Source organism: Rhinolophus hipposideros (genome assembly GCF_964194185.1).
Source record: "Rhinolophus hipposideros genome assembly, chromosome: 24".
NCBI classification, from domain to species: Eukaryota; Metazoa; Chordata; class Mammalia; order Chiroptera; family Rhinolophidae; genus Rhinolophus; species Rhinolophus hipposideros.
Genome location: NC_138070.1, coordinates 21,812,887 through 21,833,527, shown reverse-complemented (window position 1 = coordinate 21,833,527; position 20,641 = coordinate 21,812,887). Strand labels below are relative to the sequence as shown.

The window sequence follows — 20,641 nt, the reverse complement described above, 5'->3', positions numbered from 1 at the left end:
GAGTGTACACCTTTTATTGTAAGACCAGCATCTCAGTGGGGTCTGCAGTGGAAACAATGCACCATCTTTAACCTTTTCAAAGCATACACCTATTTTATAGTCAATCCTCACAACCAGCCATGTGTCTAAACAGAACACATTTAGGAAATTGCACATAAGCCCCAGAAACATCACAGGTCAAAGTACACAACACTTTAAGTTTCTAACAGTTCCATTTACTCACATTTCTATTTTCAATTGTGTGAATTAATTGTTTTCTTATAGGGAGGTCCAGTCCCCAAAGGTGGCTGCAGGACTTTTGTGGCTGCAGTTCTCCAAACGGACGGTAGAGGTCACGACTGACCTAGAAACGGTGTCTTTACCAGCAGGGTCTGAGCCCACCTTTCCTGGGGCTTTGTGTCCCTCCATGCTGTGCCATTCTGGACCTGGAGCCTCTCAGCAGTTCCCACCTGTGGCTATCCTGCCCTGGAGGTGCCTGGTGGGTGTCTTCCCTCCTAGGTACAGTTCTGGCAGCCTCCCTTACAGAGATTCCTTATTCTTACCTTTTCCCATCATCCCCGGTGGGTTGGGGTTGGCCAATGGCAGTCTGTGCCTTTTTGATCCACATCCATGCTTTTTTGCTGTTTATAATTGAGAGGATTTGCTTTCATCAAACATAGCTGATAAGAAGTAAACAAACAATAAAGTTAAATGGTGACTGAGTGCAGTATAGGTGACAGCTAAGTCCTGGTAGTGACTGCAGTGGCACTGCCAACCTGTGTACCAACATAAGAGGAGACAATGTGATCCCCAGGTCACATGGCAGGAGGAGGGGCAGAGAAAACACCACAGAAGTGACCTTCAATCTTGAACTTGTGCTTTGGCAGATGGAAGGGCCGGAGCTAATACTAGAAGCATGAAGATCCAGTATGTTTGGGACTCTCCAGTACCCAGGTATGAAGAAGGGGATGCTGGGAGGTGCAGGCGGAGGTGAGCCTGGAAAGCCAGTTGTGGCAAGATGAGTATGGGCTTTGGAGCCATGTGAGAACCGGACATTAGTTCCTAGAAAATGCAGAGCGGCCTGGGTGTGTGACTGGTGGGGTAGGAGATGGGGAGGGACACTGCCTGACTGCTGGATGGTGGAATGCAGTGTGGAGAGCTGACTGGAAGAGCAGATGGGGAGAATCTATCATTAGTAGAGACCTTCTGCCAGAGGCCTGTAGGCTTCTGAGAGAGATGGGAGTGGCTGGGTACCAGGGTCCTCAAGGTTATTGCCCCTGCCTTGCCCATCCACTTACCAAACAGCCTGCCCACGGGTGCTGTTTATCCCACGGGTCCACGCCTGTGTGAATGGGTGCCCAGCTGGCTCAGTGACTGTGTCCAGCGTAGCTTGGGTGCACCCATGTGGATCCAGGTGACAAGAACGAGGGTGAAGAGGGAAGAAGGCATGAGGGGTTGTGGGCAGCACCAAGGGCCAGGGCCCTGGGAGGATACCGTGCAGCTGCTCTGGAAGCTGGCAAGGTCATCCAGGCCATCCACAGGCTCAGTGGGGGGAAAAGAGATGCAAGAGGTAGAGCGACAGCATGGCAGCACTTGACAATGGAGGGATGTAGTTAGGATGAGGAACATAAAAGACTCCTAGGGGCCTGGCCTGAGCCAGGGGATGCAGTGGGGAGCTGTGGACGGGGGCAGTTGAGAGGGGAGATGTAGGTACCTTTGCTTGTCAGTGTGAAGAGAGGACAGGCCAGGGCTGGAGGTGGGTGGGGCATGTGTATGTGTGTGTGTGAAAGTGTGTATGTCAGAGGCATAGTGGAAGGGAATACATAGAAAGCCTTAAAGACCTGAGGCACGTGCCTGCCCAGGTGTCCTCCCAGCCACCTGCCTCTGTCACGTCAACTTGAAGGAGTGTGAAAGCCAATCTGGTTGCCCTAAGCTGAGATTAGGTAGGCCCAGGAGGCCAGGAGGTTTGGTCTCAGGCAGAGGGAGGAGGAGGAGGTGGCCCAATGTCCTTGGGCTTGCAATATTTTGTGAAGTAGGAAGAGAGCGATACTGGGGACCCTGGTTTTGTAAAACCCACCACCAAGGGGTTTTTGACACCCCACTGTCACTCCCCATAGAAGAGGAGGAGAGGCAGCTTGGAAACGCGACAGCCAGTGGTGGAGAAAGTGGGCTTTAGGGAAGGGCACAGACCTCAGGCTCCATTTTGAGGGACAGAGGAAGCTCCCGGAGGTCGGAGGTCGTAGGTATGAGGAGAGGGCCGGTGAGGTCAGAGAGAGAAACAGCAATGGTGATTGAGCTTTTTTTGAACCTGCACTCGACTCCCTGCCATACCATCTACATATTCGCCAGGAAGAATGGCATTCCCTTTGAGCTGAGGCCTCTGAAGTTGGCATGAGGTGAGCCTGGAGGCTAGGTGGGCACCATGGATGGAGCACCAAGGGCCAGAGCCAGTGCTAAGCCTCCCCTCCTCTCTGCCTCCCCGGGGAGCACCTGAAGCTGGAAATCCTGAGAGCGAACCCCTTGTGGAAGGTGACTGCCCTCAGAGATGGGGACATCCTCCTGGCTGAGTGGTAATGGTGACCAGGGGATAGCCAGGTTCAGCCAGGTTCAGAGCCAGGTTCTGCCGGGTCTGGAGCTCAGGGTTGTGGGGAGGCGGAAAGAGGTAGCAGAAGGCTGATATCCTCTGGCTTGGAGATCTTTCTAAACTGCCTCAGCCCGTTGCTCCTTTCAGCCCGCCCAGCTCAGAGGGCAGGGGGCTGGACCAGGGGGCTGTTCGGGGGCTAAAGCTGGGAGCTTCAGAGTGGGAAGAAGCTGGAGTGAGGCTTGAAGTGAGCTCCTCCCCAGATGTTCTGAACATGTCCTTTCAGAGTCACAGTATCCAGGCAGCCCCAGGGTCACACTGGGCTCTGCATCCCTGCTCCCCACATGCTCACTCTGCTGAAGGCAGGTCACAGAACACCCTGCCCTGTTTCCACCCTGGAAAACGGGGCTTTCCTGAGAATGGAAACAGGGCTCCGAGTGCCAGGAGCCAGAAGGGGACCTAGACAGGGGTACCCTCTGAGCCCCTCCCCCGGACTCTGGGCTTGAGGGAGAACCAAGGCTGTAGTACTAGCCAGGAAGGAAGGTTGCAGCTGGGCCCAGGGAGGAGCAGAGTTTGAAAATGAAGGAATGGAGCAGTTTGGTGGGGGAAACGTGACATCTGGAGGAGGATATGTGAGGGGGGAGGTTGTCCCCTGGAGTTGGAGTCGGAGAGAAACCGCGTCAAATCACCCTCCTTGTGAGAAATAGAGTCCTGCAGTCCTGGCAGGGTGGGGAGATCTCTGACACCCCTGCCCGCAGTGTGGCCATCTTTTCATAGCTGAGCCACAAGTACCAGACTGAGGCTCACTGGTACCCACCTGACCTGCAGGCCCGTGCCTGCGTCGATGAGTCCCTGGTGTGGCAGCACACTGCCATCCAACGTCTACCTGTGCAAGGTGAGCTTACCTGCTCTATTGTGCAGGATTGGGCAGGAGCCGGGAACCCAGACATGGGAGGGACCGGTTGGCCCATATGCTGCCTCCCCTCCACTGCCTCAGGCAGACATCACTAGTCTATCACAGAACTCTTGCCTCTGAGCCTGAATGAAACCTCAGAATCCTGCTGAACACAGAGCCCCAAAGGAAATTACATATGGATGGTGGCTGGGGAGGAGGGGAGAGGAAGCTGAGGAGCTTGGGGAGCCCAGGATAAACTGCCTCCTTTCTTCCCTGTCCGGTCTCTCCTGCCCCTCAGCTGGATGCCACACAGCTGGAGCGGCTGTTGGGTAGGCTGATGCCCGCTCTGCAACACCTGGATTGGGAGATTCTGGAGGCTAGGTCCTTCCTGGCAATGGAGCAGGTCTCCCTGGTGGACCTGATGGTGCTCACAGAGTGGGTGCAGGTGAGTTTGTCCTGTCTGTTAGCCCTCTGGGGGATACTCTGGGCTGGGCTGAGCCTCCAGCTCCAGCTACACTGTCTTCTCAGCCCATTACTGTTGGCTATGATACATTCCAAGAGTTGCCTCAGTTGGTAGTGTGGCGGGCCCACCGGAGGCTGCCCTGGGCCCTGAGCTTGTCCAGGAGGTCCACAGACTCGTACTCAAACCTCGGGATACCCAAGAAGCCCATCGGGATGTTCAGCTGGCCCAGGAGCTGGAGCCGCAGCTGAAGGAGTCGCTCCGTACCGAGGAGTGCTGCCCGCAATCCTGTCCCCTGCTACCTGCAATAAACAGGCTGTGTGCTCTCCACTTGTCTCCAGCCTTGCTCTGCCCCAGGAAGTAGCTCTCCCCATTTCTGTGTGGACAGGGAATCTTCCAAGATCACTGCAGATAGTGAGCAGCACTCAGGCCTCCCCATGGTGTCTGCATTCCTCAGCTGCCAGTGCTAATCCCTGGTCACTGCTAATCCCAAACAAGCTAGAAATATCTGGGCTCCTCTGCATGGCACAGCCTGTCTGGCCTCCCCTGGACTCTCCTCTGACGAGCCCCAGACCCTTGTTTCTCTTTCTCCCAATCCTTTTCTAGGCACAGTTCAAGCTGGACTGAGCAGTAGATACTCCCAATCTCTGCTTCTAGAGCCCTCCGAGGTTAGGTTTCATTGCCCATCCTCCTCTGGACCCTGCAAAGCCCCTTTGGTCACATTCTACTAAGAAAGCCTGGCCATGGGAATTCCTGTGCATAAGCCCTTCTCAGACACAGGCCACAGACACACTATGTGCCAACGGAAGAGGAGGGCAGAGTCACAGCCACCCTAACTGCCCCTGCCAGCCTCCTGTTCTGAGCCTGGGGCCTCTCCCAGCCTACTCCTGGGTGTCCTCAGAATCCTGCTGCTGTAAGAATTCCGGGCTTCACGGCCTCATGACAACACCAAATGAAACAAGAAGTTCTAGAATGTGGGGTTTGGCTCTGTGTTGGAGAGGGCTGGCTGGCACAGGGCCAGGGCTCAGGCTGCATCCAGGCTCATGCTCACGGCCTGCTGGCCACCGCTGGGGAGGGCCCAACACGGCTCTCAGCATGGGCCTGGAGCTCTACCTAGACCTGCTGTCGGCTTCCTGCCGAGCCGTCTACATCTTCGTCAAGAAAAACAACATCCCCTTTGACTTCCAGTTTGTGGATCTGCTGAAAGGTTGGCCCCCATTGCTGCCCAGGCACGCCTGGGCCTGGGAGTAGGCAGGACACAAGGTCCGAGTGTTTCTGAAAAGTGGAGGCAGCGACCAGGGAGAACGCCTTCCCCAAAGTCTACAGGGGAAGAAGAGGTTCCTACGGGAAGTGTAGGCCGTGTGCCTGTCCAGCCTGCTTGTGCCAGTCTCCACTAATTCTGCCCCGGTATGACGAACAGGCTCTTAGAAGGTAAAGTGGCAGAGAGAACAGCGGAGGGGCCCCCAGGCGCCCAGCCAGGGCCCTCGCCTTCTCCTTGTGGGTGTCCAGTCTTGTGAGCTGTAAAGCACCTACCAATGATGTTGGCAAAGGTCTCAGATGTGTCTGGCCATCCCACATCTAAGAGTCCAGATGCTGCTTTGGTCTCGGTAGTTAAGGACATTTAAACAAATTTCTGGCCACTTTTAGGATGTAAGCCTCTTTATTGGGGAAATAACAGTGGGCCTGAACCGTGATAAGACCTGCCAGAAAACATTAGGTTAAGCTTCCTCATATTGGCCTATATACTCTGACGCTGAGGAGGGCACATGGATTCTAGTAATCCTAAAATACAGAAGTTTACATAACTATTAGCAAAACCTAGTTCTTAGATTGAGTGTTCTTAAGTAACCAAGGACCTGAATAAGACAACAAAAAACATAGAAATTATTCTGATGACACATATAATCTTTGCTTTCAGGCAGAAAATGTTTTCATAATATTAGTAGCAGACCAACAGTCTAACAAACAGTATCTTATCTGGCAGAGAGAGAAAACTTAACTTTTAAACTGTACCAGCTTATTTTTGATATTTAAATTTACTCAGTCAATAGCATTTAGCTAAACCACACATAAAATTCCTTTAAGACTTTCCTTCACAAATCTTCTACTACTTTTCCAGGCTCCCTTAGTTTGTCTCTTTTCACTCACTCTGAAATAACCATCCTTAGGACAAACTACTTTCAGGTTCTTCAAAAATGTATTTCCATGCCTTATATCTTCCTTGAAAACACACATCATTTCAATTCACATTTATTAAAATCTATAACCTTTATAACCTTAATTTTTACTGACAGCTAAAAGTAAACAATTAGCATTTACGTTGGCAAATCCAGGAACATATTTTGTGACTTTCAAAAGCGTAGGCTTTTGTAATAATATACAAGTTATAATTTATTAACAGATCTTAATTTGTTTTTCAGTTTTCTTGTGAAAAGAAGCCCAAAGTAGATTAACTCAGACCCATCTAATAATTAATATTTTAGTATTTCATTATTTTGAAATATCTAAATAGTTAATAATTTCTATCATTTAACACAACTTAGTAAAACCAAAATCTTAAGTTGCTAATAGATGTTGAGAAACCATGTCCAAATATCCACATTATGAAATTATTACTGAAAAATTTCATTTAAAACCTTATGGTACTTACTTCTTATTAGTTCTTAAGTCTACGTGACAAAACAAAGAAGTAAACCAGAGTCCTCACAGAACCAAATTCTCCTGAAAAGACGAGCTGGGGATCAAAATCCTGTCTCTAAGCAGCCTGGCACTGTAGATTGTCCTCAGATAGAGAGACCCCAGATTGGCACGAAGCCCAGATGGCGTACAAGCCCAGAACAGGGGTCTAAGGGGGTTCCGATGTCAGAGACAAGGGAGTGCAAGTTCCCAGCTTGCAGAACAGAGGGGCCACCTATGGCTGTGGGGGTAGTGCTTTGTGATAGCCGGGCCAGGAAATCGACGTGCATCCCCCTGATTCTCCACCAGTTTGTCTCTATCTTTGGTGTTTCGGAATAAGTGCACATTACTGCACACTTCAGAGAGAGAGAAAGAGTATGAGACTGTTAGCTGTGAGAGCATCCTGGGTACTACTAGGAACAGAGGTTGTGGACCCAGTCCGTGGAATTCTCGGTGCCCCACAGATGTCCCCAGGCATAGCCACTTACTGACTGTGGGGACATGCCAGGAGAGCTATTTCCAGGCTCTCGGCCTCACGTGGAAAGGTGCTGGCTCGGGTAGTAAATGGCCATCAGCTGTGACTAGTTAGCCATTAGCCACTAATATAACTGCTGTGGCTACGTTTGGGTTGGTTGGTTGGCAGAAAAGCGGATAGCAGATTGCGGATCGTGTGGCTCCTGCTTTTACCCAGCGACCAGCGAGGATATAGTGATATGACTCCCCTATCTATGGCTCCATGGGTGTTCCTTTTTGGCCTCACCATATCCTGCATTCTCGTGTGGGGAGCGGGAGCTGAGATCCCGCATGACACTGATTAATGCCCCAATTAGACCATTGGAGGTGCCTCATGGAAAGGAAAAGTAAAGGAGACAGGGAGCAAGAGGAGTGGGCGTGTTTAACACCTTTCCTCGAGAGGCTCCTGAGGGAGAGAAAAGGAGGCAGAGTCGAAATCCCCAGAGAGGTGGACGCAGCCTGAGAGAAGAGAGGGGAAATAGAGTCAAACTCTCCTGGGTTTCGGCACCAAAATGTCATGGCATGGAATTAACGCCTGGTCGTCTGCAAAAGGTGAAAGCATTCACAGACTCTACAAAGGAAGTTTTTATTAAAGTTAGGTCAGAGAGAGAATGCACATGGCAGTGTCCAAAGAAGATGGCTGCCATGGGTAGTAGGGAACACCGGTTGTGGGGACAGAGCCAGGAGTGCAGTTTCCAGGCTGTCGCCCTCACGTGGAAAGGTGCTGGCTCAGGTAGTAAATGGCCATCAACTGCGATTGGATGGCCATCAGCTGGCTAGTTGGCCGTCAGCTGTAACCAGTGAGCCATTGGCCACTAATATAACTGCTGTGGCTACGCTAGCAGGAAATGGGGGCTAGCAAGAAGATGGTGGCTGACAAGCGCGGATTGCAGTTCGCACGGCAGAGTGGGGGATGTGGATTGCAGACAAGTGGACAGAAGGTTGCAGAGAGTGTGGTTCATGCTTCCTGTGTCTCCAGTCAGCCGGCAGTGAGAATATAGTGGTATGACTCCCCTATCTATGGCTCTGCTGGTGTTCCTTTTTGGCCTAGCCATATCCTTCATTCTTGTGCAGGGAGCAGGACCAGAGTCCCTGCATGACACACTGCCTCTGAAACCAAGGGCTGAAGTGAATCATGCAGACAGTACTGAGAACCCCACAATGGGAGGCCACGTGGGGGGTCTGTCAACCCAGCTGCCTGATAATGCCTGTCCTGCTTAGGGTTCCCTACCACTGTGAGCTGTTTGTGTCCAGGGGGACCACGTGTGCCCTCTGGGATTGTACTTCTGTGTGTGCCCATGTCACCAAAGACTCATGGGGATGTCCAATAGAAGATTCAACCCAGAGCAGCCATGACTGGGTCCTTCTATCTGTGCAAGAAAGAATTCAAGAGCGACACAGATGCAGAAAAGTACAAAGAATTTATTGAAATGAAAGCATACGCCTGAGAAGGCAGTGTCTGAGAACTCAGATTTGAGTCTCACCAAGGAAGACCAAGTCAGGGTTAATTACCCCTCCTGGGCAGGGACTTGGTAATGTCCCATTGGTGTAATTTATTTGTCTGCTCCCCCTGGCAGGACCCTCCATTTCCCACTTTTTCTTCCGTATTTGGTTCCTTCAGAACTGTCATGGCGTCAGATTGCTGATGGGAGCTGTGGTAACAGCAGTGCGAATGACATTATAATGACATTATAATTAGCTAAAGTTCAGGTCCTGGTCTATGGGATTAGCCTTGCTGGATGAAACTGGTTCTTGTTTTGCTCCAGTTGCAGATTTTGGATAGTCACTTGTTATTTGTGTAACCACTGAGTGACATTGTACCCTGGAGGGGGTTGTCAATTTCCTAGGCTACTGGTCCTGCCTCACCTAGACTTTAATGACAGCCATGGAAAGCATTCAGATTAGTGTCAATTTATTGGACAGGGTTGTGCTATGCTTGAATTGTTGTCTTGGGCCAGATTTTAAAAGGCTCATAGAGAAACTGAAGGAAGACTATCTTTCTTTCTAAGATGGGCTTTAAAGCTTAATGAATTGGCTTTTTTTGACTACGTCCAGGATATGCTGAGGATTTCTCAGATCATCAAGTCCTGCTTCATTTTTTTCCTGGCAGTTCTTCCCTCAATTTCTCTCTCTCCTCACATAATTTAGAGGAAGAAGAAACTTTTTCTGTTTCTTCTGTCAGCAGGAAGAAGAAACCAAGTCACACCTACAGCTCTTTACTTGGAGATCTCCCCTAAACATCCAAGTTCAGAGGCTTACAAACGCTGCCTTCTATATACCTGTAGGACACAATTTAGTTAAGTTTCTGCCACTACGTAACTGGACCTCCTGGAACATCCTTGCTGTTTGTCGGAGTTCTTTTCCTTGGAAGGGTCAGAAACTGAGTATCAACTGGTTTAGGCCAAAAAAGATATCAACTGAGGCTCAGAGAAATGTCCACAAGAAGACTCAATGCAGAGCAGCAGTGCCTGGGTTCTTGTCTGTGCAAGAGAGAATTCCAGGGCGAGACAGATGCAGGAGAGCACAGGGAGTTTGTTGGAATGAAAATACACACCTGAGAGGAAAGTCCTGGTGATCCCAGAGAAGGAATTGCGCCACAGAAGTCATGATCAGGCGTTTTTATCCCTTTCAGGGTGAGAATTGGTGACGTCCCACTGATGTGCTTCATTTGTCTCCTCCCCCTGGGTGGGATTCTTCATTTCCTGATTTTTCTTCCTTATTTGGTTATTTCAGCACTGTCATGGCGTCAGATGCATAATGGGAGCTGTAGTAACTGCAGTGCAAATGACATAGTGACATTAAAATTAGCTAAAGGTCCGATCCCTGGTCATAGAGATCAGCCTTGCTGGATGAAAGTGATTCTTGTTTTTCTCCAGCTGCAGGTGTCGGACAGAGTCACTTGCTACTTGTTACCCGTGAGGCACCTCACATCTGCACCCTAAAGGGAATTGTCAATTTCCTAGGCTACCTGTCCTGCATCGTAAATCCCCCCTGAGAGATTTTTGGACTCATAATCGGTTATGGAAGGAAGGCCAAACACTTTTTAGAGCCTGCCAGACAGCATCAGCTGTTGGATTTCCCTGTGTGAAATCATGAAGCCATTTAGCTTGATCATATACCTTTTTGACATCTTCCTTTTTTCTTCCACACCATTTAAATACATTTGCAGTCTCAGTTCAATCCAGACAATCAGATTCCTGTCACTGGCAATGGCTGAAATCCATCCTATTAGACTCTTTGAACCTTTTACTTTATTGGTTACACTTGTTGCTTCAAATAAGATTGCCATATCAGCACTCCTTGTTAACACCGGTTCTTATTTAGCCACTTCCTCTTCATATTCTCTCTGCTTAGCTCATATCTCTCTACTTAATATGCAACTCTGCCATTTTCTGGTGTTCCTCATTCTGGCCCTCTTTAATACCCTTCCCTACTCACACCTTAATCAGCTTCCTTATATACTTTCCTATCACCCAAGTCCTTTAATTCCTTCCAAATGGATGTTTCAAAAGCTAGCCTTTTATTGCCTTCTACTCTAGTCCTTGCTCTTCACACTTCCTTTATACTTCTCATTTCAATATGATCTTTACACCTTAAATGTGACCAATTAGACCTATTTTGAGCTCTGACAGGATTCCCCGTTCTTGATCCTTATTCCGCACCTGCTCTGCCTTGTAGACCCTCCACTATACAGTATTCCCTTTTCTTTTTTATTGCATTTATGACTTTTGGCCAGAGGAGCTGTCTATGACATGTCCAACAGAGAGGCCATTGTCCTTAGTTCTTATATAAGAAAAGTTTAGGAGGGTGTTGGTTTCCCAATTCCTCTGGAGAGTCCGGAAATGAACTAGAACTTAAAAGGTTAAAATCATGCTGGCGGTTTATTCTGTTTTTAGAAGAAGCAACTGTCAAGTGGAGTGCCGGGAGGGGCACAGGTGAAGAGAAAAATAAGAGCTAGGCGAAATCTTAAATAGAAAATGACAACACATCAAGAAATTGTGGGTTACTCTCTGTTGGTGTAATGGTGTGTTCTTTCTTCTTAAACAATAGCTTTAAGTCCTGTAAAAGTTTACAGGAGTACCTTGAGCAGGGTTGGTCAGCGATTCCTGGAGTGACTCAGGGGAGAAAGGTTTAGTTTTAGACAGATGTCTCCACGATTTTAGGCCTTGTAACTTGACAGGAGTATTCTTGAGCAGGGTTGATTGGTGATTCCTAGAGTGACTCAGGGGAGAAAGGTTTAATTCTAGACAGATGTCTTTAGGACTGTATGCCCTGTAAGTTGACACAGTGGAGGTGGCAAGTAGAACTTGATAAGGCCCTTCCATTTTGGTGTTAGTTGATCGTCTGGAGAGCCCTCTTTCCAGGTCTCAAGAAGGACCCAATCCCCAGGGGGATACAACTGGGAGATGGATAGAGGTTTCCAGGGAGGGAAGGACTTGATTTCCATATTTCTGTACCTGGCCTAAGTTGATCAATAAGCTTAATTGATCCTGGGGTTCTGAGTCAAAATACAGGTCTGAGGACAGGAAGGGTCTTCCATATAGCTTATCAAAACGACTTAGTTCTACGTTGGATTGAGGAGCTCCTCTGTACCTTAACAGAGCTATGGGAAGGAGCCGAATCATGTCTCAGAGGTTTCTTGACATAACTTGGCCAGGATTCTTGTTAGTGCATCATTAGGCTTTTCTACTTTTCTACAGGTCTGAGGACAGGAAGGGTCTTCCATATAGCTTATCAAAACGACTTAGTTCTACGTTGGATTGAGGAGCTCCTCTGTACCTTAACAGAGCTATGGGAAGGAGCCGAATCATGTCTCAGAGGTTTCTTGACATAACTTGGCCAGGGTTCTTGTTAGTGCATCATTAGGCTTTTCTACTTTTCCCGAGGACTGTGGTCTCTCTGACGCATGCAGGGGTAATGATGCCTAGGACAAGAGATAGCTCGTGTAGGGTAATATAGGGTAATTTTGGCTACAAATAAGGCCCATTACCACTCTGGAGACTTCTATCCAAACCTTGGGAGAGTCTCCTTGAGGAGAGCTTTAGCCACTTCCACCACTTTTTCAGTGCGGGTGGGGAAAGCTTGCACCCATCCGGTGCACGTACCTATGAATACTAATATGTATTGGTAACCTTGAGACGGGGGCATTTGTGTGAAGTGCAGTTGCCAATCTTCCTCTGGAAAAGTGCCTCTGTTTTGAATAGGCTTTAAGAACGGGGGTGGTTAAGTCTTACTTTTTCCTCCTGGCTCTTTAACTGAACAGAGGGTACACACCTAGGTGACCCTTTTAATGGTCTGAGACAGGCGTCTGCCAGAAAATATTTTGGTCATCAGAGAGAGAGTAGCGCCCCTTCCTAAATGGAGGGGATCATGAAAAGCTTTTGTGATTTTTCTATTGATCCCTGGCAGGAAGCAATATCTTCTACTCTTTTGTCCACCATCTCAGGTGCTTGGCATTCAGATTCCTGGCTTTCTCTAGGAATCAACCCAGGCCTCCTGCACGGCAAGTGAAAATTCTATCACTGAACCATCTTGTCTCATGGAGTACCTGAGTCAAAAGGGTGTAAGGGTTTGGGACTATGTGGTGAATGGGAACTACAGCTTCATTGATAAGTCTCAAGTCCTGGACCATACGATATGCTCCATTTAGCTCTTTTACAGGCAGTATAGTGGTATTATAAGGGGACCAATGGGATTATTAGCCCATGACAAATTTATCAATGAGACGTTTTCATCCCCTATCAGCTTCTGGTCTCAAGGGGTATTAATGCTTGCACGAGTATCCTGTCATTGCCTTTAGCCTGATATTTATAGGAGGTATCTGAGCAGCTTCTCCAGGCATTTTCTTATCCCATAGTATAGGACTTACAGCGATCATGTATAAGCCTGGAACCCAGCAACTCAGGTCGGGCCATGGTCTGAGGCTAAGAAGGACATTAAATGATTAGATTCCCAGGGTGAGTCAAGAAGCTGGATGTTTGTGCCCAGAGCCATCATTCGTGCCCAAATCCCTTCCCCTTACGAGAGTGGTGCACTATGGCATAACTAAGAATTCCTGAGAGTCTACACAGTGGGAGGAAACAGTCCAGGGGTGGGGTTAAGTATCTTTTTCTGGGTTGGCCATCTACCCCAGCGATGGGGCAAGTTTTAGAGGTGAAGGGCCCCCGTGATCCATCAAGACTGAATAGGGGCTCCCGTATTATTAAAAAAATGTATTGTCTTACGTGATAGCATTAAGGGTCACCCGGGGTTCTTCCGTAGTCACGAGATGTCTTTTGTGAAGAGCCACCAGGAAACCAGGTTGCCTTCAGTCCTCTTCAGATGGAGCCAATAAGGGTTTGGGGTCCTCCTGTTCCCTTTGGAGCAAGGGGCATGCCCTCTTCCAGTGGCCCGATTGGATGTATTGAGGGCGGGGCCCAGGGAGGCTCTTTCTTGGGGCAAAGATCCTGGTTGCTCCTGGTTTTCCACAATTAAAGCAGGCCCTCTTCAGGGCTGCTGGGAACGTTTCTTTATCTCTATTGGGTAACCCTGAGGTGGCAGTGCGCTGCTCACAATGACCACTACCATTTGAGCCTGTTGCCTGTCCTGTCTGGTATCATGCTGGGCCTTTTTATCCTCTCAGCCTGGTCTTGGATGTTAAAGACTCCGAAGGCCATATCCAATAATCGAGACTTCGGGGTCTGAGGGCCATATTGAAGTTTTTGCAGCTTTCTCCTGATATCAGGAGCAGACTGACTGAAAAAATGCTGGCCAAGGAGAGACTGTCCCTCAGGAGACGATGGGTCAATATTGGTAAATTTTCTGAAGGCCTCGACCGGCCAATCCTGGAACAAGGCCAGTTCTTCACCCCACCCCCAATTTCTAAGTAACCTCCTTGACCTTTTTCTAATTGATTGCTTTGACTATACATTTTTTTCTTAACTTTAATTAGGCAAAGCACGATATGGTTCCTTTCAGAAAGATCTCCCTTTCCCTACTGACAATTTCAAGCAGGGCCCTAAATTGGGACCCCATTTGTTTCCACAGGATGTCTCTCCGGCGTGGTGGCTGCCATCCTATCTGCTTGTCCTGGGGCTGCGAATCAAATTCTATTTTTTTCCTCAGGAGTGCAGCAAGTGGACATTGCTATCTGGATTGTCCCTCAGGTTAGATCCAAACACATTGTCATTGAAACCTGGAATTCATCAGTAAATTTACTAGGGTCCTCAGAAAAGTGCCAAGCTGGATTTTGCATTGGACAATGTCTGTCATGGAAATTGGGACATGGATGGTTCCTGCATCTCCATTTGCAACCTCTGTGAGTGGACATAGCTTGGTAGAATCTGGGTGTAAAAAAGCTCCACTCCAGGCATAACCTATAAGGCTCGGGAGCTAGGTTTTTGGCAAGGGGTGTGTAGAGAGGAGCATAAGGAAGAGTTGAGGTGAGAGAACTTGTAGGTGGAGGAGAGGGTGACGGGCAATTGAGGAAACTGGGTGTCTGGTCCTGGCATGGACAGTAATGTAGGACCCCTTCCCTGCCAGGACAATAGTGTTTCCAAGAGGAGGGCGTTGTCCAGGAGGTCAGGATTATTTTTAGGTGGCAGAGCTGGGGAATATGAGCATAACAGATTTTACAGGAGCCCGTTTTCTGTAACTTGGTAGAGGGCCATGAAGGCCTGTACATCTGGAATTTCTCCATTTTCCTTCTCATTTATAGCAGAGATATAATGGGAGAACTGTGTTATAATTTAGGGTCCCATTTTCAGACCAGTTTTCCCTGTCCTCTAATTTATATTTGACCAGATCCTATTGCAAGAGAAAATAAGTGTATTTCGCTTTAGACTGTCCAATTTAAAATCTCTCTGGTTATCTAAGATGCAGCCAAGTGGCGTGCCTTCAGGTATAGATGAGAAATTTCCCACGATGCCTGGGACAAGAAAACAGAAACTAGAAATTCATATTTAGGAGCAGGGTATCCCCTGGTTCTTGGTATATGACCAGGGAACCTTGGGTATTCCCGGGTATACCTGGGAGGTCCTGGATATTGAGAGCTCTCGACCCTCAGCTATTCTGGGATTTAGACCAGTATAGAAGTTTCCAGTCAACGGAAGTTTGGTTAATAGAATGGATGGTGTGGGACCTTGCAAAATGGTATTTGGACCCCTCTTGAAAAAGGACCTCAGGCCACTCAAAAATGACCTGAAAAAAGACAAAACACTAGAGGGAAGAAGTGGGCCTTGGTGACAGTCAGTGGAAAAGGCAAATAGATGATCTAAACTTTGTATGGATTTTACCTGCGAAAACTGTCAGAGACTGGTTCCCATACCGGGAGTCAAAGCACGGAATCCTAACCACTAGACCACCATGAAAGACCAATCCCAGATACTTAATCAGCACCAGCATATCAGGGTTCCCATGGACAGTGGGCTCACAGTTGTGAAATCCATAGGCATCAGGAGACCAAAAGGTGGGAAAGGTGAAAAGGGGGAGGGTAGCAGAGGGCCTCTCATTGAAGGAAAGACGGGCATGAAAACGTGACCCAGGCTCTGCAAATAGTGAGTCATGACAAATTCCAAGACAGACAGACAGACAGATGAAAGAGAAGAAGTTGAGACGACCCACTCTTGGCAGGCCCCGTAGTAATCCTGATATGACAAATTGCAAGCGGGGAAGGGGAGATTTAAGCCTGTTGAACTGTGTACCTTGGTGTGCAGATATTGTCCTGATGTTGATGAGGATGCCTGGAGCCAATCTTACCCCATCTGTGACCTGTTTATCCTGTCAGGGGCGTCTTCAAGAGGGGAGCACCCTGATGGCTTTAAGTGGTCAACCTGTGCCTGCAATATAGCTAAGGGCTTCCGGAGGTGGTTTTGGCAACGGAAAGAAAAAGACAAAAGTGGCTTTGTTCTTACCTTGGGAAGATCAGTCCAGACACTGGTGAATTGTTCCTTTGTAATTGCCAATTACAGGTGTCACCAGAGGCTCACGGGATGTCCGAGAGAGGACTCAACCCAGAGCAGCAATGACTGGGTTCTTATCTCTGTGCAAGAAAGAATTCAAGAGCGAGACAGATGCAGGAAAGCACAGGGAGTTTATTGGAACGAAAGTACACACCAGAGAGGAAAGTGCTGGTGAACCCAGAGAATGAGTTGCACCAAGGAAGTGATGATCAGGTGTTTTTATCCCTTTCAGGGTGGGAATTGGTGACGTCCCATTGATGTGGTTCATTCATCTCCTCCCCTTGGGTGGGATTCTTCATTTCCTCATTTTTCTTCCTTATTTGGTTCCTTCCGAAATGTCACGGTGTCAGATGCATGATGGGAGTTGTAGTAACTGCAATGCAAATGACATAATGACTTTAAAATTAGCTAAAGGTCTGGTCCCACTCATACAGATCAGACTCGCTGGATCAAACTGGTTCTTGTTTTTTTTCTAGCTGCAGGAGTCAGACATAGTCACTTGTTACTTGTTTTACCAGTGAGGTACCTCACATTGTACCCTGGAGGGGTAGTCGATTTCTTAGGTTACCTGTAAGTGCCTCAGAGGAATTTCCCCAAAACCTCATCCTGGGGTTGGGGAGAGGGCTAGCTGGCCCCCTGGGGGAACTGGCCATAGAAACTGCTTCTCCCCACAGCTGTCCTTCTCTGTGAGTGACCTTCTCTCAGGACAGTCTGCTGAATGTACTCAGGAAGTGTGACTAGTGGAGGCCCCAGGTCTCGTTGCCCACATTTACCTCCCCAAAAGGACCCCCTATCTCCTGGATTCCAAGTTCAGAAATCCCAGGACAGAATTCTGATTTGTCAGCTTCCGTCACCTGCAAGAGCGATGGGCTATTCTGAAAGATTCAGCCATTGTTGGGCACCCAGCCTGAATCATCACTGTTGCCCTGGGAAGATAGACTAGGGAGAGTGAGAGGAAGGAAGGAGAGCAAAGGAGGTTCTGGCCCGTACAGTGGGGCCCGGACCCCTGTATCCTAGCACCTTCTGTTTGCTGAGGATTCCATGCGCCTCCTCCTATCTGTGGCCTGTCCTGGCCTTGCACGCGGATCTCATGAGAATTGAGGGCAGGTGAGTAGCCTACCTCACCCCACAGCATTCGCAGCTCCCTGTCAACTCGTCTTCCCCACGTGGCCTGGGACCTGGCACTGGGGTCAGGTCTGAGAAGTCTTTTCACAGAAAAACATGTTGGTACAGTTTAACCAAACAGGGGCAGGCATGGACAGGATTTCTTTTGGCAATAATTTGGGAGAGATGCGCCCCTCACTGGTTGACACCCCAGAGGGGCGGGGCCCGAGCTCCTATTTCTACAGGCCACCCTGCTCCTGCCACTGCTACTGTCTGGGTCTGCTGTCATTGCCGCCCCCGCCATGGGCCTGGAGCTCTACCTGGACCTGATTTCCCAGCCTTCCCGCGCTGTCTACATCTTCGCCAAGAAGAATGGCATCCCCTTCGAGCTGCACAATGTGGAGCTGCTCAAAGGTGGGCTTGGCGGGCTCCCCAGGGGTACACAGGCCCCTGCTGTCACAGGCTCCTCCCCCAGCAACTCCCTGAGCATCCCCATGACCCCCACCCGCCTGCATAGCTCCCTCATGCCACGTGGGCTCCCACTGGAGAATGAAGGCCCTCAACTGTGCTGCCTCGGACAGGTCACAGGCCCTCTCTGACCTTCGCTTCCCCTCCGAAAGGAGAATCATGTTACCTTCTACTCTGTGGGGAGGGGGAAAACTGCCTTTTCAGAGTTCCTGCCCCGAAAGCATGTATTTAAATTCATAAAGCCCTGAAGACCCTGGGGAGAGCAACACATTGTTGTGAGACTGAAGGTTTTGAGAAGAGCCCAGCCACCTCTTTGCCTCCCCTCCCCATGCTCACCCCAGTGCTGGCAAAATAACTTCTTTTCCTCACCAGAGCTCCTCCCCAGCCGTGGGACTTGGCCAGGTAGGGCGGCCAGCCCCTACCATGTCAGGAGACCTGCACAGGGAGTGGGGAGGACCCAGTGCTCCCGCCAGTCCCACTGTGTCCCAGCCCACCCTGGCCAAGGGGCTCTGGTTGGGGCAGGAGGGGGACGGTAGGGCAGTTGTGGTCCTTGCCCTGCAAGCCTTTTCTGACTTCTTTTTCCTCAGGCCAGCACCTGAGCAAGGAGTTCTTCCCGGTGAACAGCCTGCAGAGGGTGCCCACCCTCAAGGACGGTGACTTTGTCTTGAGCGAAAGGTATTCTCATTCCCTCCCACCTCTCCACACCTCAGCCCACCTGGCCCTGGCTCTCCCACTGTGGGCCCTTCCACACCCTTCAGGCACTGAGGGCGAAGGTGAAGGGTATGGTGAGAGCAGACAGCCTGGGGTGAGCCCAGAATGACCAGGCTTTTAACGTAGCACATCTCTGCACCCTTTCTTGTCTCCAGCCTCTGTGTCTGGTCCCCAGGGCCTCTCCACCACCAGACTCAAGGGCACTAGAAGAGAGGACATGGGGATAATGTCCATTGTTGGACAGAAAGGAGGCTCAACAAAAGGAAGCTGACAGGGCCTCTCCTGATTCCTCAGGCTACTCCCCAATGTCTGCCAGGGCCTGAGGGCACAGTGCACGTTGAGGGCAAACCCCAGGCAGGAAGAGATCAGGAGATCAGGTGCTGCAGGAGTGAATGCTGGGAGACCTGTCAGAGGGCACCCAGGACACATCTGAGAACATGCTTCCTCTTCTGGTTCCCGACCTGGGGACTTGGACATGCCATGGGCTTGACTGAGCACCCACTTGGTGCCAGTGCCTTGTGGATTCCAGAAGTCCAGGGAGCCGTTTCTGAGCTGCACAGCCTTGGACAAGTCACTTTACTAATCTGAGCTTTAGGTTTCGTGTGCAAAAGGGATGACAAGATTCTGTATCTCATAGGCCAGCTGCTGGGGTGTCACAGAGATGAAGTTATTACAAAGTACAAAGCAGAGGGTCTGGGCAAGAGTCAGTTCCCAAGACAGCAAAGAAAGAAGACCCGGGAGAGTACAGTCAGGGCAGAGAGAGGAGGTAGTGCCCAGGGAGCTGCCCACCAAATGCAGAGGAGCCCCAGACCCCACTGGGGGATGAGAGCTGTTTGGGAAAAAGGCCCCGAGCCAGGATCCTAACAGCCACTGCTCCTGCCCCTTCCCTAGCGTGGCTATCCTGATTTACCTGAGCTTTAAGTACCAGACAGCGGACCACTGGTACCCATCTGACCTTCAGGCCCGCGTGCGTATCCATGAGTACCTGGGCTGGCATTCTGACCGCATCCGGGGCACCTTTGGTGTGTCCCTGTGGACTCAGGTGAGAGGAGCCATCTGGGCTGACTGTCAGGGACCCGGGAAGAGGCAGGGCCCTCAGACTGAGCCTATTCTTTGCCCCTGTCAGGCGCTGGCACCGCTCATTGGGACTCAGGTGCCTGAGGAGAAGATCAAGCGCAATAGGACCAACGTAGACAAAGCTCTGCAGCATTTGGAGGACAAGTTCCTGGGTCACAAGGCCTTCCTCACCAGCCAGCAGGTGACGCTGGCCGACCTCATGGCCCTGGAGGAGCTGATGCAGGTATGAGCTTGGCCATTGCAGCAGTCTTTGTGGGCAGCATTCTGCCTATTGCCACCCCCATTAGACAGACAGAAACACTGAGGCCTAGAGAAAGCTAGGAGTTTGCCCAGTATCGCAGAGCGAGTTTCTGGCTGACCTGATGCTGGAACCCTGACTACCTTCCCTCCTGAGTGGGGGTTCATCCTCGTGCTCTTGGGCCACGAGGCTGTCCACACCACCCTGAACCTCACATGGAGTCGGGGAAAGGACCAGACACTTGCTCCTGACACTGGGACTTCCATATCCCCACAACTTTCCCATGCTTGTCCCTGCAGGTTGTGGCTGTTGGTTATCAGTTGTTTGAGGGACGACCTCGACTGGCAGCATGGCGAGACCGAGTGGAGTCTTTCCTGGGCCCTGATCTGTGCCAGGAGGCCCATGGACCCATCTTTAACATCGTGGAGCAAGCGGCCAACAAAACACTCCCAGAGCCTTCTCCAGAATTCTATCCGAGTATGGTGCTTCGTATTTTGAGGATCCCCTGAGGGGTCTGGAATGAGGTTCACGAGGGTCAGAAGATGAGCAATAAAGATTCATTGTGTTTCCTAGTTGTCCCTTTTCATCTTTTCTGTCTTGTCTCTGTCTCTGGTCTGACTCCAGGAGGAGCTCTGCACAGGCAGGACACCCAACGTCCTTGGCAAGTCTTCTCCTCAGGTGCAACAGATGTAATCAATGGAAGCCCAAAACCGATCACACACACGAAGAAAAACAAATCAAGTAAAAATCAGCTAATGTCAGTGATCTTTGAAATACAATGAAGGTTCTGACCACTTTGATAAGGAACCAAGAATTGCTGGTTTTATTACATTGTCGTATTACAGTATGGAGACAAAGTATGTCCGAGTAACCACCATAGTTTAGCAGTTGCCTGTGCTGGCAGCTTCTGTGGTATCTGGTGTGGCCTGTTCTTGCAGCCCCTCAGGATCATCACTCCCCTTATCATAGTTTTATTTCTCCAGCAGGTGAAGAAATTTTA

At 49.8% G+C, this 20,641-nt stretch overlaps 1 protein-coding gene across 12 annotated transcripts; it reads left to right on the top strand.

Annotated features, from left to right (window-relative positions):
• Window positions 1-808: 808 nt before the first annotated feature.
• LOC308492239 (glutathione S-transferase theta-2B-like) lies at window positions 809-20,217 on the top strand. Of its 12 annotated transcripts, none has more exons than XM_081036972.1 (10): window positions 828-933; window positions 3,754-3,900; window positions 14,131-14,249; window positions 16,053-16,256; window positions 17,036-17,150; window positions 17,393-17,561; window positions 18,203-18,290; window positions 19,218-19,368; window positions 19,453-19,626; window positions 19,941-20,217. In XM_081036972.1, the coding sequence occupies exons 6-10, from the start codon at window positions 17,450-17,452 to the stop codon at window positions 20,148-20,150; spliced, it is 735 nt and encodes a 244-aa protein (XP_080893098.1). In that variant the 5' UTR covers window positions 828-933; window positions 3,754-3,900; window positions 14,131-14,249; window positions 16,053-16,256; window positions 17,036-17,150; window positions 17,393-17,449; the 3' UTR covers window positions 20,151-20,217. The 12 variants fall into 12 exon arrangements, with proteins under 12 accessions (XP_080893100.1, XP_080893103.1, XP_080893098.1 ...); XM_081036971.1 differs by adding exons at window positions 2,329-2,508; window positions 3,389-3,455 and having other exon boundaries at window positions 878-933; window positions 3,754-3,890; window positions 14,209-14,249; window positions 16,053-17,561; XM_081036976.1 differs by adding exons at window positions 2,329-2,508; window positions 3,389-3,455 and having other exon boundaries at window positions 884-933; window positions 16,053-17,561.
• Window positions 20,218-20,641: the final 424 nt, after the last annotated feature.

Excerpts from the sequence above, each read along its gene's own strand:
- LOC308492239 (XM_081036974.1), top strand. The coding sequence starts at position 17,450 with ATGGGCCTGGAGCTCTACCTGGACCTGATTTCCCAGCCTTCCCGCGCT. Across the intron at positions 17,562-18,202 it reads CAATGTGGAGCTGCTCAAAG|GCCAGCACCTGAGCAAGGAG; the intron begins GTGGGCTTGGCG and ends CTTTTTCCTCAG. Across the intron at positions 18,291-19,217 it reads GACTTTGTCTTGAGCGAAAG|CGTGGCTATCCTGATTTACC; the intron begins GTATTCTCATTC and ends CCCCTTCCCTAG.